Source organism: Lemur catta, chromosome 26 (assembly GCF_020740605.2).
Source record: "Lemur catta isolate mLemCat1 chromosome 26, mLemCat1.pri, whole genome shotgun sequence".
In the NCBI taxonomy this organism is placed as follows: Eukaryota; Metazoa; Chordata; class Mammalia; order Primates; family Lemuridae; genus Lemur; species Lemur catta.
In genome coordinates this window covers 8723889-8740455 of record NC_059153.1, presented here as the reverse complement: position 1 = coordinate 8740455, position 16567 = coordinate 8723889, and the positions used below count along the sequence as shown (strand labels likewise).

The window sequence follows — 16567 nt, the reverse complement described above, 5'->3', positions numbered from 1 at the left end:
GAGCTAATATCAGAACTTTAATTACCCCAACACTTCAAATCCGTAAGCTCTGCAAAGTTCTTATTAAGCTTCTAATTAAAGAATAAAAAGGTAAAGTGAAGTCCTCATGAAGTGTGGGCAGTATAGTTCAGTCAACTAACTACAGTACGCTTGACATAATGAAAAGTGTCCTGAACATAAAAGAAGTCTTAGCGCTATAACCAACAGTTATTTGTCCATTGACAAGTTGCTTTTCTTAGGCTCAACGTCTTTAGGACATGAGAATTTTTCTGCCTTCTGTCAGTATTAATAGGTTGTCATATATATTTGATACTAACAATATAACATTTTTACAATGCTTGAAGAAATAGTGAAGTAATGGAATATTTTGTTCTTGAATTTAATTGCTGATATTACTTTAGAATCCCAAATGGAATTCATTCTGAGGCCAGGTGTGGTGGCTGATGTCTGTAATCCTAGCACTCTAGGAAGCCAAGACAGGAGGCTTAAGCTCAGGAGTTCTAACCCAGGCTAAGCAAGAGTAAGACCTCATCTTTACCCAAAACAGAAAAAGTTAGCAGGGCATGGTGGTGAGTGCCTGTAGTCCCAGCTACTCAGGAGGCTGAGACAGGAAGATGGCTTGAGCCCAGGAGTCTGAGGCTGCTGTGAGCTAAGCTGATGCCACGGCACTCTAGCCCAGGCAACAGAGTGAGACTCTGTCTCAAAAAAAAAAAAAAAAATTTAAAACCCATTCTGTATTTTTTCCAGATGTTAAAGTTTTCAGGAAATGTTATTGAGTCCTAATTTCAATTATTAATTGTCCTATTCTCTGTGGCTCATAATTCAGGGTATCTCAGCTATTTTATACTTTGAAACAAAATGTACTAATAAATATATTATAGCCTTAAATTAGATAAAATAAATGTCCCCCATTACTGACCTAATCAATCACACCAAGGGCAGAAAACTAATAAACGTCAAGATCTGGTTTGGACTGCTACTGTTCCTTCTCTACCTACTCAAACTCTGAACCAGCAGATCTTTGTTAGCATGATGCTTACTCTCTATGTTTCTCTCCAAGTGACGTGGAAAGCAACACGTTACTTTTATTTTTTTCTAAGTTCAATGAAGGGGATGCTAGTTAACATTTTCTCATGTCTGAGGTAAGTACCAACAACATATTTGCACGATAACATTACATGTCCAATACTCAACTCCACTGTCATTTCACAGATCACTTTACACAATTTTCTTTTTAGTGAAAATCACAATTTTAATATTGGGTGACACCTGTTTTGCTCTGACACACCCTGTTTCCTTGGAGCTAGTCAGCAACTAGTCAAATGATGTTCAAAGGACTGCACAAAATATGAAATGCTTCATAAATTTTTATGCCATCCTTGGGCAAGGACCATGATAATCTTCTCCATATTCTTTCAATTTTACTGTAAGTGTTGATGAAGCAAGCACAAAGTCCTACATGGACACTGACGAGTCATGGATGAGGCTTGGCCCCATTGAATCCAACCAACCTCCTGTTTATTTATTTATTTATTTAATCAACAGAGGAGCCAGTCAACCAATTAACCTACTTTAGACTCAGAGAATTCTGTTGACTGGCTTCCTTGTGTGGTGGAATTTGAAAATATTTAATAAACTTGAGGTACAGATGCAAGTATTGATAGCTTGGGAGATTTTCACTGTGAAAAACAGATCACATGAGGGGCCAACTACAAGTTTGTGACCGTAACTCTGCACAAGGATGAAATGTAACTTTCCGGTACCTAAGAAAAGGCACCACACAGGGGGAAAAGGGGGCTTAGCACACAAATCCAGTAGCAAAGAAGAAAGGAAGCCCTAATATCTTCCTGCAACAATATTTGAAACTCTCTGACTATTTAGAACAATCCCAACTATTTGTTAGAGGGAAGACAAAGAAGGGCATCAAAGGATAACTTACCAAGAAGATCTAGGCTAAGTCCAGGCTGAGATGAGGGCCCCATGTGAGGTTTTGAGTGTGGAGGGAGGGCCATTTTGCTGACTGTGTGTGTGGGCATAGCTAGGAGGCCCAGCTGCCAGACCAGGGTACTGGTGCTTTAGGAACAATGGTGGAGCATATGTGCCTATGCACATGAAATCAAAAAAGATGTGACATTGAAGGCTAAGTATGGATCACCGTGAACGCTCAGGGATGTGAACCTGTAAGGGCACCCTGGTTGCAAAGGTCAATCATTTCCAGATAGCAAGACCAGTGTCAAATGCAACGACAGAATCAAAGGAGGCAATAGAATGATTGAAATGTCCTTTCATTCCCCTCCTTCTGATTTGTAAAAATGGCTGTCTTCTTTGCACTTAGAGAACACTTTAATTTCTTCAGAAATTCAAGGAGGAGGCTATAGGAGATAGCCCCTAGGAGACAGTACAAAATTTTCTGTTAACTAGACACTTCAAGACCCAAATAACTAATTAGAAGAATCAAATATGTCACATGATTATTATCCCATGCTGAGGGCTTATTCATCTAATGAAATGGAAAACATTGATATCACTAAAGATAATGGTCTTAAAACTTCTGAAATAAAGAATTCTGTACCTATTACTACTTTTAACTACTTTAGCCTTTTGCTTCATTTCTGACTGATTAATTGGACTAACTCACTGCCATTCCCATGCTACCTGAAACACACTATGAAATTTCACCTGATGTATGAGCGAAAAGACTGATAATTATTTTAAACCTCAGTTTAGTGTTAATTAGTCTTTTAATGTAAATACTTACTTATGTAAACCACTAACAGTGGGATAATGTTTTGCAGCCCATCCAAAGATATCTTCATGAAAAACATCAGTATCTTGCTCAAGAAGAAGAGTGACTATACTTGGTGATTTACAATGTGCAGCAAGCACGAGGGCTGTTCTAAAATAACAGAGAGATAACTTCATGCCTAGGAACTTTAAAAAAGTTATTTAAAATGCTAATTTAATATATATTACCAGCTGAATATTCTGCCTGCTAGTGTAGAATTAACCAATTACATGTACTAACTGGCACAAGCATCTTGGATGCTCAAGTGTTTATCTTTATAAATTACCACCAAGGTTAAAAGCAAGGGACAAAAAGGTAGCTTTTTGTCTCATTAAGGTATAACATAGGAGGAGTTGGTCATTCTTTGCTAAGATCACTTATCTAAAGTAAGCAAGGTATTAACTGAAGTACTGTCCATGTCCTCCCTATTTTGATATAATGTACTGTAATTCAAAGTCAACCAGGGGTCAGTTAAATAGGAGCTATCTGCAGGCTTAAAACAATAACATCAATAATAATGATAAAAATAGGAGTCATATTGGTTTCAGTTAATCATGCTGATGAGCATGCGCTGGGCACTGAATTCAATGCTCTCTATATAATCTGACTTGTACACAACCATCCTGGGAAGGCATATTGTTATTCTCCTTTTCATGTTAGAATACACATTTGGTGATAAGTAGTGTTCCCAAGGTCACACACTTACTTAGCAAGTGGGAAAGCTAGAATTTAAACCCGGTCTTATGTGAATGGAAAGCCTCTTTTCCCTTTATCATCCACTTATGGCTTATCTTCTTCATTAAAGAGAAACATTATCCAAATAAAGTTCTCTTTCTCCCTTTTCTCATAACAATTAAAAAGAAAAAAAATCAAAATACGTTAGAAATAAAAACAGTAAAAAAAACTGATGAACCCACAGTATCTAGCTATAGCAATTAATAATCCTTTAGGAATCACCTAACATCAATATTCTTCAAAGAAAGCAACTTAAAGCAAAGAGTTATCAAAAAGGCAAAATGACTTTCAACTTCTATTTATGTTTCATATAGCATTTTTGAAGGAAAACTCTAGAAGAAAAAGTTAAAAAATATTATAAAAGGGTTAAGAACTTCGATGTTGAGGCATAAAGTGAACTAAAAGTTAAAGTCCACACTTTAATAAAACTAGTATGAAACATCTTTAGCTGATATAAGATCACATGATCAAAAACATCAGATTACAAACAACAAATATCAGTCAGCATTATAAGAGATGACAAATCCTACTGCATACTGTTCTTTAGGTTGCCCAGTCCACGTAGTTGCTTGTATACCTAACTGATGATTTGTGTTGACATTTGTCACTCTATCCTCCCCAAAATTATGTTAATCTTCTTGTTCTTTTAATACTTCTGACTTGAATGATTCTTACTACCCTAAAATAACATTCACTTTTTTTTAAAAAAAAAGCACTAAATACTATACCTGTTCATTTTATCGACTGCATTTACATTTGCATTCTTCTTTACCAAAAATTCTACCATTTCCTCTTTTTTTCCACTCACAGCAAGTAAAAGTGGAGTGAGGTGATCCTGTAATACAGCAAAATTGATATATCATTTACAAAATTTCATATCTACCAACTGAACTGAAAATTTGATGTAAGATCCTATGAACTTAAACATATCATACAGAAAGTAAATGAAAGGTAGTTTCATCCTCTCGCCCCTCTGTGCTTTCCCATGTGCTGCTCCTTCCCTTAGAAACTCCCCTCCTCTCCCTCTCCACGCCAGCTCCTGCCATCTCCAAAATTCACTTCAAACATTTATGGGTCCCAAGGATCTTTGTTTCTATCACATTTACCATGGTATACTGTACGTATTTTATTGTTTTCTACCCAAACCAAGAACTTCTTGAGGGCAGGGGTTGTATCTTTTATCTCCTCATTCCCAAACCCTAAGACATAGTAGTAAATTCTTCAAGTACTTTTATTCAATTAATGATCTCAATTATTATATCTACAGCAACGTTTCTTAAATGACATTGCAGAGAGTATTTATTTACCACAATTAAAGACTATACCCCAAGAGACAGATTCTATGACCATCTATGCTACAGAAAGTGTGCAAAATTGTGTATCATATGTCCAGTAATAAAGAAATCTCTCAAACTTTGCCTCATCTCCATGTGACAATACTTTTCTTGCAAAAGAACATGTGAAGAACTAAATCTTCAGAGATACAGTTTTGAGAATTTTCCAGTAAATATGGAGGTTTCCTCCAGGTGACACAAACTCATGTGATTCTCTTCTAACAGTGGTGTAGGACCCCAGGTGCCAATGTCAGGCACTACTTCCCCAAATGGGTCACTAAGGAAATGGGCTCTGAATAAATGAACTTCAATTCCTTATTATTACATGATCCATGTTGTTTCTCCTATGACAAGATGATGCATGACTTTTCTCCTCAATTATAATGACAATCCTGGGATGCTAATGCATATCTACTTTATTATATTCCACCTGTATTCTGATTTCCATTTTAATTGGTACTTACAAACTTATTTTTACTTTATGCAAAATATAAATCAGAAATAAAAATATAATGGCTTATCAATAAAAGTTCTAATGGTGATCTGTGTGGATTATTGCTAACATAATGGAAGCCACTAAATCATTTGCACTTCACAGGGTCTACGCAGAGGAGAAAGATATACTGTTGTCTGAATTATGCACAGCCTAGCCAACTATAACCATGGGTAACCTAGAAAGCTTATAGGCTTGCTAATAGGAGAATGATTATTTATGGTACATATAAAGAAAAATAGATTTTGTAAAAAAGAACTTCTATATCCTAAAATCCAACCATATTACTAATAGATTAACATATAATATAGATGACATACATTATCAACAAGTATAAGCTCTCCTGAAAACCTTGAAATCATTTCAAAATATACTATGAAACAAGATTTCTCCTCTCAAATGCTTATGTAGGCAAAGTAGGTGACCTGAACATGGAAGCACCTAGGTGGGCACAGGAGCAAACTGGAGAACATACACCTTGTATAAAGGGGGAAGATCCGCACAGCACAGCAAACAGTCATATGAGCTCAAGGGACAATGGGTTTGATTCTTTGGTGAAGCCTGAAACCCAGTTTCCTCCATGTCTCCTAAATTTTACAAGTGGACTCAATTTATGGAAACAAACTAAACCTATTGATGGGCTGCATTTTGACTATAGTGCTTGTGTTCTCAAATTTGCTAAAGATGTTTCCAAATAGTTGTGCATAAAGCACATACGTACATGTGAAATCTTTCCTTTCTTTAGTATCATAGGTTTTACCAAAATACCAAGCCCCAACGTGTAATAAAAGTTGCTATTAAGACTCATAATACCCACTTCAAGAATTTTTCAAGCATCTGTTCATCTACTGTCCATTTGTGTTCATTTTTCCCAGATTGTTAACCAAATGGTTAACTTATGTAGGGTTAGTGTTAGCTCACAGGACTGATAAAACTGGATTATTAAAAGAATTTTCACAGATATAGAAAGAGTAATTCTATGCTTTGTGTGGAACCAGAGAAGACCCCGTTTAGCAAAAGCAATTTTAAGCAACAAAAACAAAATGGGAGGTATTAATTTACCAGACTTCAAACTATACTACAAAGCTGTGATTATTGAAACTACTTGGTATTGGTACAAGTGCAGGAACAGAAACCAATGGAACAGAACAGAAAATCCAAATATAAAACCATCCTCATATAGCCATCCAATCTTTGACAAAGCAGACAAAAACATACTCTGGGGAAAAGATTCCTTATTTAATTAATGGTGCTGGGAAAACTGGATAGCTACATGTAGAAGACTAAAACAGGACCCACAGCTTTCACCTCTCACAAAAATCAAATCACGGTGGCTAACAGACTTAAATCTGAGGTGGGAAACTATCAGAACTCTAGAAGAAAATGTAGGAAAGACTCTTACAGACATTGGTCTAGGCAAAGAATTTATGAAGAAAACCCCTAAGGCAATCACAGCAACAACAAAAATGACCGAATGGGACCTGATTAAATTAAAAAGCTTCTGCACAGCCAAAGAAACAGTCACGAAAATAAACAGACAGCCTACAGAGTGGGAAAAAACTTTCGCATACTACACATCAGATAAAGGACTGATAACAAGAATCTATTTAGAACTCAGGAAAATCAGCAAGAAAAAAATCAAACAACCCTATCAAAAAGTGGGCAAAGGACATGAATAGAAATTTTTCAAAAGAAGATATCAGAATGGCTAACAAACATATGAAAAAATGCTCAACATCCCTAATCATCAGGGAAATGCAAATCAAAACCACAATGAGATATCACTTAACTCCAGTGACAATGGCCTTTATCAAAAAGTCCCAAAACAACACATGTTGGCGTGGATGCGGAGAGACAGGAGCACTCATACACTGCTGGTGGGAATGCAAACTAGTGCAAACCCTGTGGAAAGCATTATGGAGATACCTTAAACAGATTCAAGCAGACCTACCATTCGATCCAGCAATCCCATTATTGGGCATCTACCCAGAAGAACAAAAGTCATTCTACAACAAAGACACCTGCACCCGAATGTTTATAGCAGCACAATTTACAATTGCAAAGATGTGGAAACAACTCAAATGTCCATCAATCCACGAATGGATTAGTAAACTGTGGTATATGTATATCATGGAATATTACTCAGCTATAAGAAATAACGGTGATACGACATCTCTTTGGTTCTCCTGGAGAGAACTGGAACCCACTATATTAAGTGATGTATTCAAAGAATGGAAAAACAAGCATCACAAGTACTCACCAGAAAATTGGTTTCCCTGATCATCACCTAAATGCACATGGGGGAAGGGTATCAATTGGATATCAGACTGAGACGGGGGGTGGGGGGAGGGGATGGGTGTATGCCTACATGATGAGTGCATTGCGCACCGTCTGGGGAATGGTCATGCTTGAATGTGCTGACTCGGGGAGGTAGGGGGTGGGGGGAGGGGATGGAGGTATGACTACATGGTGAGTGCCAGGTGCACTGTCTGGAGAATGGACACGCTTGAGGCTCTGACTCAGGAGGATGGGTGGGACATGGACAATGTATATAACCTGAACTTATGTACCCCCATGATGAGCTGAAATAAAAAAAAAAAAAAATTTGTATCTATGTTCTTAGGAACTTCAAGGCTCTCAGTGTTTAAAACTGCCATCCTCATTATGCCAAAGCTCTATGAACTTAACAGACATACAGAGATAGTCCTTAATACAGCTGTACCTGAATAAAAGGTTCAGGATTTGCTATCATTCTATTTGAGAAAACCCTGCTTGTAGTAAACATTTGTTGAGCTAATCCCCTGAATGTTAACAAAGAAATGTGAAATCCTGAAAGGGCCCGCTGCTACTTATTGAAAGACTGTCTGAAAACAAATTTCTAAAGACTCTCTGAATGGCAGTGAAGGATTGTTAAAGAGAAGGAAAAAGGTGTTAGTTTATAAGCTGATAGATATTCCCAATGATATTCTTTTGAACTGCTCAACCACAGAGCTAGACAAAGGCAGATAAAGTCAGACTGATATTATTAGAAAGGAGAGATTTGAAGGAAGTAGCATCTATCAAACTCCAAACCTTCTGGAGATTTCTTCAGTTTTTGAAATATGGTAATATATATCATATGTATTTATTCAGTGATTCTTAAATAGGAGTGCATCAGAATCTCAAGAAAATTTTTTTTCATTGGTTACAGGAGCGTTTCATTATGTTGCACAGGTGGGCTTGAACTCCTAGGCTCAAGTGATCCTCCTGCCTCAACTCTCCAGAATAGCTGGGACAACAGGCATATATGACTGCAGCCAGCTTTGAGGAAATCTGTTTAAATATATATGTCCAGGCCTTATTGGATTTACTAAACCAAAGTCTTCAGGGATTGGCAAAGACTTGTAGATTCTTAAAAAATTTTCCCAGGTCACTGTGGATATACAACTCTAGCTGAGAATCAGTGGAGTAGACAATCACTTCACTGTCTTATCTCTCTCACATAGCCAAGTCCCTTGATCATTTGGAGATCTGCCCAAAAACAGGAAAAAGTAAAACATGGAGTTATTTACTGAAAACTCCACTTAATTTTACTGCACAGGGTTAGAACAGGGACTAAGAAACTCAAAATACAGCCTGATTTTGCTTTTTATAAGCTCTGTATCACCCACCTTCCCAACAAGAAATTCTAGTAGAGTCTTGTGTAAGTGGCTGTTTCTGCAAGAGTAGGATAAGAAGTCAGTTGAGTAATTACTCTTCCCTCTTCTGAAGTCTTCCCCACATCATCACCACCTATTCACTGCCAGTCTGATTTCTGTGCAAGTTTACAACTCACTACCACTCTTTCCCAAAATGAGAATTATTTTTCTGAAAATTGAAGATCACTTTGTCTAAACATATAAACTGGGAACAATCAAACAAATAAACATACAAAAAACATCTCCATTGTATTTTCCCTAAATTACCTGATTTCCAAACTGGCCAGCATATTTCTGATTGTTCTCTTTTTCCCTTTCCATTTTTCTCTCTTAAGACTTGCCAATTAGAGATAAGTCACTTTGATATAAATCACATTTTTAGGGAACTTGTCAACAGCAGCAAGACTTCCATTTGCTGTATAATGCTTTAGATATGAGTTTTAAGATAAAGCCTACTTCCAGGGCATATTTGGCATCCCTGGGTTGTTTTATATGAATTAGGGGGAAAAAAAAAAAACTTGTTTGGAAAAAAACTTGAAAAAGCAAGCTTTCCTTTAATACATGGAGGGTGTTCACAAATATTAACCATGAATGTATAAAAGAAAGCTGCATCCTCTAATGTTTCTTTAAGTGTTTAAATATTTAAAGTAAAACCTTAGACAATTAAGTTATTTCAAACTATTTTCATTCAGGGAATATTTGAGCTTCCAAATATGGAAAATTGATGGTTACATATGTCAGTGTTCTATATTTTGAAAACAAAGTTGGTTGATCTATACCTTGTTTATTGCTTCTATATTTGCGCCATGTGAAAGGAGTTTTTCTGTGATTGACAGGTTCCCATGATAGACAGCATAGTGAAGAGCTGTGTTGCCATAGACGTCACTGTGATTTGGATCCGCACCACGTTCTAACAGGATGCTGGCACACTCCTCTTTCTGGCATTGTACCGCCTATCAGTATCAGATGAAGAAATACATCATAAATTCTAGGAACTCAAAACATTCCACAGATTCCACCAACTAGTTCTGTTTAAATGAAATAAATTTATTCTTATTGTGTGTATTGAAATCAAATCCATCTCATACTGAAATAGATGGCTGCTACATACCTTAATCAGAGCTGTCCTTTTTTCACTGTCGGGGACATTGAGCTTACATTTTCTGTCCACAAGGATAGTAACCATTTTTGGATAGCCACTGGCACAGGCCAAATGGAGAGCAGTCCTATGAAAGTGAGAGGGATTTTTAGGAAATTGTAGTGCACTATCTTAAAATATACAGTGATTCAGGTAACTGTAAATATTAAACAGCATGTTATTCCTCCACCTTCAAAACAAATATTTAATTTTCTTGTGAAGAAAGTACAACATTTATTAGCTCCTATTCCTACTGCATTAATAAAGGAGCAGCCTATTTGAAGAGAAAGAGCTTGGCTTTTGGAGTCAGTTCGACTTGGGTTTGCATCCTACTTTAAGCTCTATCAATTACTAGCTATCACCTGGCCTTTTCTGTGCCTCAATTTCCTCTTCAATAAAATAGGCACACGAAAAAATAGTAGCTATCTCATAGGACATCACCGTGATGCTTAAATGAGAATCTGTACAAAGTATTTTGAACAGTTCCTAATGCAAATAATAGCTCAATGATTGTTAGATAATATAATTATTACTACTATTAAACAAAGACAACCTTTTAATTAAGTAAAATGACACAATTATACCTATTTTGTGAGGTATTTTTTTTCAAGCCTAGAGATAACACTATATTTCAATGATGCTAGGGTGCTCATTTTCTCACATTTTAACGTCACTGATACTGGAATGGTACTTTTTATTCATGACTTATTTCAACTGTAATGGGCAGCATTTAAAAATTATCTCATTGATAAACAAAATAACAGGGGATCACACAATGAATGGTGCCCTACATTAAGTGAAATATGGCATCTACAATAGGTCTATGGCAGTTCTACTGGTATCATTGCCATTTATATAAATTTCAGAATCCCATTACTGGGCATCTACCCAAAGGAAAACAAGACATTCTATTAAAAAAGACATCTGCACTCGAATGTTTGTTGCAGCACAATTCACAATTGCAAAGATGTGGAAACAACCCAAGTGCCCATCAATACGGGAGTGGATTAACAAAATGTGGTATATGTACACCATGGAGTTCTACTCAGGCACGAAAACAATGGTGATCTAGCACCTCTTGTATTATCCTGGATAGAGCTGGAGCCCATTCTACTAAGGGAAGTATCACAAGAATGGAAAAATAAGCACCACATGCACTCACTATCAAATTGGTATTAACTGAACAACACTTACATGCACATATAGTAGTAATATTCACTGGGTGTCATGCAGATGGGAGGGGGGAAGACGATATGGGTATATTCACACCTAACGGGCAGGTGCAGTGTGCACTGTCTGGGGGATGGACACGCTTGAAGCTCTGACTCAGGTGGGGCAAAGGCAATATACATAACCTAAACATTTGTGCCCCCGTAATATGCTGAAATAATAAAAAGAAATGCTATGATAAAAGGAGGTTGAAATAACAAAAATTTTAAAACCAAGTAATTCTTACTTTGATTTTCAAGTAACTTCAAAGCAAAGGAAACCCAGGACTCAAATGAATAGGTATGTCTCCTTTATTCAATATTCACATTTACATGATGTGTGACAATCAGATATTTTCAATGTTTAATATTAGTATTTAATACTGTTCCAAATTTTAAAAGGGCAGTTAAAGCTCATCTTTTATAATTTTCTGCCTCCAGAAATGCTTTCATTTGAAAGGAGTGAGGAAAAGCTTTAACTGAAGTTAAGCCCTAATACTTTTTTTTTTTTTTTTTGAGACAGAGTGTTGCTTTGTTGCCCTGGCTAGAGTGAGTGCCATGGCGTCAGCCTAGCTCACAGCAACCTCAGACTCCTTGGCTTAAGCGATCTTACTGCCTCAGCCTCCCGAGTAGCTGGGACTACAGGCATGCGCCACCATGCCCGGCTCATTTTTTCTACATATATTTTAGTTGGCCAGATAATTTCTTCCTATTTTTTTTAGTAGAGACGGGGTCTCGCTCTTGCTCAGGCTGGTCTCGAACTCCTGACCTCGAGTGATTGACCCACCTTGGCCTCCCAGAGTGCTAGGATTACAGGCGTGAGCCACCGCGTCTGGCTTACTCCAATTTTTAATATCTCAATTGCTCAGGCTGGTCAGGTAAATAGGAATTTTTTAGGGATGGATGTCTCCTAAAAGATAGTAGAATATGCTGCTACATAATAAGTATTCACACTATGTTTGATGAATAAATGGATTGAAAGGATAGAGTTGAAAAGTTCAATATTTTTAAAGAAAACTCAAAGTGTTAACTCTGTAATACTAACAATCATTTATACTTGTTATTTTTCATTTTCATAATTATACAACTAAAATATGATTAATCTCAACTTTTTACATATAAGTAATAAATATATATGTAACAAAACATATGCACATTATACAAATGTATCTAAAACAAAATCTTCAGGTACAGATAAAAAGATCCCCTTTATTTCTGAAAGGCTAAAAGTTGGCAGAAGATTCCAATCCACAAAAAAATTAAAAATAAATCAATAGAAATGAAGAAATTATTTCTGTCTCTGCAAGACTCGTATTACTGCTCTTCCCAAGGATTATATCATTAATAGTAAATATTTACTAGGACTTTTAAAGCATACATGCTAATTGCAGAAATCACAGATAAGAAAAAGGAAAAAAATTCACTTATAATACAAATGCCCAGATATATCAAATTGTATCACATTTTGTACAATTTACAGCTAACACAAGACCACAGTGTGTCTGTGTATATGTATAATCAAAATAAGTTTTATTCTTACTTGATATACCTAAATATTCTTTACCTGTCAGCACACATACATATGTATGCCACCTTCTATGGTCACATATTATTTCATCCTATGGACACAACCAAATTGATTTATAAAATCCATCCTATGTGTTTCTCCTAATACATTATTATTTTAAGAAGTGCTAAGAAAAACAAATTGTATGATCTCTGTTTCTTGAAGATATTTTAGTACAATGGAATTCATGTGTAAAGGGCATATATATTTTGTAAATGTGTAGTTACAGTTGCCTCCTTAGTGCAATAGGCAGCGTGTCAGTGTCATTAAGTTCACAGTTACCACCAAGTTGTTTATGTGAAAAGAAATCAGCAACAAACTATAAGCACCAGTATAACTATTTTCAATTTTTAATATTAGTATTTAATATCTTCATTCTTATTAACTCTGTGGCTAGATTAACAGTATCTCATTCCTCTTTTAACTTAAAATCCTTCTCTTAGCTAGGACACTATTTTTTCCTATGTGTGTAGATCTGCAAAAAATGTACTTTGCCCAGTTTTAAATTACCAGTCAGTTTTTTCCTTGTTGGATTTGTCACCATTATCAAGTTCTAAATTTTTTCCTATATTTGGGTGTTTCTGGATTTTCTATCCTGTTCTGTTCATTTATCTGTCTCTGTAACTGTTAATAAATGATTAATTTGTGGAAATTAATAGCACATTTTGAAATCTAGAAGAACAAGCCTTCTTCACTCCATTACAAAACACAATAAAAGAGAGATACCCTGTGTAACTCAAAAATGTGAAAACCTTAATACTTTTATTTGGCTTATGTAAAATTGATAAATATAGAAGGAACTCACATTTTCAGAAAAATGAGTCTTCCTGTTGAAGACTATGGTACCATATACCCCCTTGAAAGTTTCCTTCTAAGTTCCCTGAGTAAAGGACACAGTCACATAGATGTACATTGACATAAAACGGATATTGGATTTCATGCAAAGATGTTTTGGCCCAGAATTTGATACATTATGTGAATTATTACTCTCATTATGTACCTTTCTATAACGTATATAACAATGTTTTAAAATGTGTACATTAAAAATAAAACACTGTATATACTTGTGTTAGTTAAATAGGTAAAATCGGCAATGAAGTGTTCTAGAAGGGGAATCATGAGTGGACGGGGAACCAGCTTAAGTTTGGCTTTTGTGCTGCTGCCCATGAAGACGGCCTTGGCGCTGGACGCCTAGAAGGTTCCCACGTCCCAGGTGCTGCGGAGCCCGCAGGGAGGACAGCCCGGCGCCCTGGCTGACAGCAGTCCGGGCTCCCGCCAGTCTGGGAAGGGCGTTTCCCCCACACCCGCCGGGCACCCAGGCCCAGGATGGCCATCCCATTACCTGTTCTTTCTATCTCTGGCATCCAAGGCCTTTTTCTTCAGTGAAAGGACCCGCTCCAATTTCGCTAAGTCACCAGCGCTGGCAGCTTGGTGAATTTTGCTGAGATCTTTTTCCCGGATGTGGTACCATGGCTGTAGGAAGGCGCTGTCACCAGCCTCGCCTTCCAGGCCCACCCTGGTCTCGCCATGGTTGCTGGAGGGGCCGGAGGGCGGCCCAACCTTCTTTCTCCCGAAGCAAAAGATCTTCCTCATGGTGGCGGCTTCGGGCTTCACAGGAACCTCAGCTCACCCCCACCTCCCACCCCACCCCCTTGCTTATCCCCCACCTGGGGAGCCCAGTACAATCAAGACAACCCGATCTGACCACGACCTCCAAGGAAAATCTCGGTTTCTAACGACTGACAGGAATAAACTGCCAGGAAGAGCCAAGCAGCACCAAGCACAGCCAAGCACAGCCAAGCACAGCCGTTAAAGCAAGTGCGCATGCGCATCAGAATGTGATGTCACTGCGCATGCGCACAACTGCCAACGGACAAATCATCCCCTCCACCAAGCTCCTCTGGACGCGTGGCCAGTTGGGGCTGCTCTGTCCCCACCGTCCGCGTGTCATGCACCTGCGCGGGCTGGCTGGGCTCGCCCCGGGCAGCCTCAGTATCTCCCAGTGCGCCACCCACCGGGCCTATGGCCCAGCAGCCTGATTGAATGCACACAGCCTGTGCCTGCTCCTCCTCACCCAGAGTCCATAGGCAGGGGTCTCCAGTGCTGGCCCTCGGCTGCCACTGGGGATCGAGGCTGAGCAGCCCTTGCCAGCCTCTGTGCAGCCACACCTGCCTGGCTGTCCAGCAGGCTTGGCCGCTTCTATGGCAGGTGGCCGGTCTCTCTGCTACTGGCACGGGGGGCGGCTTGGAGGTTGCTGAGCCGCTGCTGCCCGCTCCCTTCCAGGCTGAGCTTTGGGCAGCCAGTGAGCTTAGAGAAGTGTCTGGCCAAGCTGATGGCCGGAGGGACTCCCTGGACCCCTCCTTCAAAGCACGCCCTGTGGCTGGGGGTGTCAAAAGGGAGAGAGCAAAGGTGAACAAAAGTACATTGAGGTGGTGATTAACAGGAACATAAAGCTGGAACACAGTGTTAACTCCTGTAAAACAGTTCCTTAAGTTCAACCTTGTGGGGAAACTTTTGGGCCCACATGGCAAGTTTCTGAAGTGTTTACAAGAAGAAACTTTGACAAAAATGTCCATCCTTGGAAAAGGTTCCATGAAAGACGAGGTGAAGGAGGAAGATTTGAGGAAAAGTGGAGAACCAAAGTACTTCAAAGTACTTCCATCTCCATGTTCTGTCACTGAAGTGCCTACAGAAGCTTATGCCTGGATGACACGTTTTCAGAAAACTCAAAAAAGTTTCTCATCCCTGACTGTAATGATGAGGTGAGGCAAGTACAGCTCCAGGAATTCATACATTTGAATGATGGTTCAGAAGATGCAGATCTTCCAGTGGTTGGAGGGAAACCCGCCTTGGATACAAGAGATGTACCAACCCCAGCAATTACCAGAGGAAGGGGAGAAGTCGCGGCCCAGCTGGTGGAGTTCGTGTACCAAGAGGGACACCAACTCCTAGGAGAATCCTTTCCACTCCAAAGCCAGTGAGTTGCAAAAGAGGACTTCTCACTCCAAGATCAAGAGGAGTGTCCCCAGCTGGGTGGAGATCTCCACCACCACCCCCAATATAAGAGAAATAAGGACAATATGACTAAGGTGATGGAGACGGCACCACTGATGATGAACAGAGTTGCGATTCCTATGCTAACAGCTACAGCACCCCAGCCCTAAGTTGTGCTGATTACTATGTTATGGGCTCAGACTCTGCGGGGAGACTTACGATTCTTATGGGCAAGAGGAGTGGAGTGACACGAGACACAAGGGACTTGTTTACCGGAACAGGGAAGGACGTGTTTACAGAGAACATCCATTGGCAGACACTGATTGCACTGTCTGCTACTGTGAAACAGCCAATCTCCACCAGTTCTGAAATTGGTGAAAATAATTTCTTTCCTCTGAACAATCCCTTTTTAAATGAATAAAAAATGCATAAAACTTGAATGGATGGAATTTCAAACTACTTTTGTGAAGCATCATCCTGTGCAGAAAAAAAAGATAAAATCTTGTTATTTCCAGTCTGTCTGAAATAATAGGTTATAAAAAGAAAACAACAACTTTGGTTAGCTAGTGGTAAAAAGATGAGCTCCCCTCCCACCGATGCTGATGCTGGGTGGTGGCAGGTGGCACAGTCATGCTG

At 38.6% G+C, this 16567-nt stretch overlaps 1 protein-coding gene, 1 non-coding gene and 1 pseudogene across 2 annotated transcripts; 1 reads left to right on the top strand and 2 right to left on the bottom strand.

The window, feature by feature from the left end:
• Positions 1–1342: 1342 nt before the first annotated feature.
• On the bottom strand, positions 1343–1449 carry LOC123627786. The gene has a single exon (XR_006731495.1). It is a non-coding gene; the product is annotated as a U6 spliceosomal RNA (small nuclear RNA).
• Positions 1450–2754: 1305 nt separating this feature from the next.
• On the bottom strand, positions 2755–14530 carry LOC123627648 (POTE ankyrin domain family member A-like). The gene is made up of 5 exons (XM_045537321.1): positions 14280–14530; positions 10136–10250; positions 9804–9977; positions 4249–4355; positions 2755–2896 (listed from the first exon to the last, which is right to left on the bottom strand). The coding sequence occupies exons 1-5, from the start codon at positions 14528–14530 to the stop codon at positions 2755–2757; spliced, it is 789 nt and encodes a 262-aa protein (XP_045393277.1).
• A 260-nt stretch (positions 14531–14790) lies between these two features.
• Positions 14791–16300, top strand: LOC123627647 (annotated as a pseudogene).
• The last annotated feature ends 267 nt before the right edge of the window (positions 16301–16567 follow it).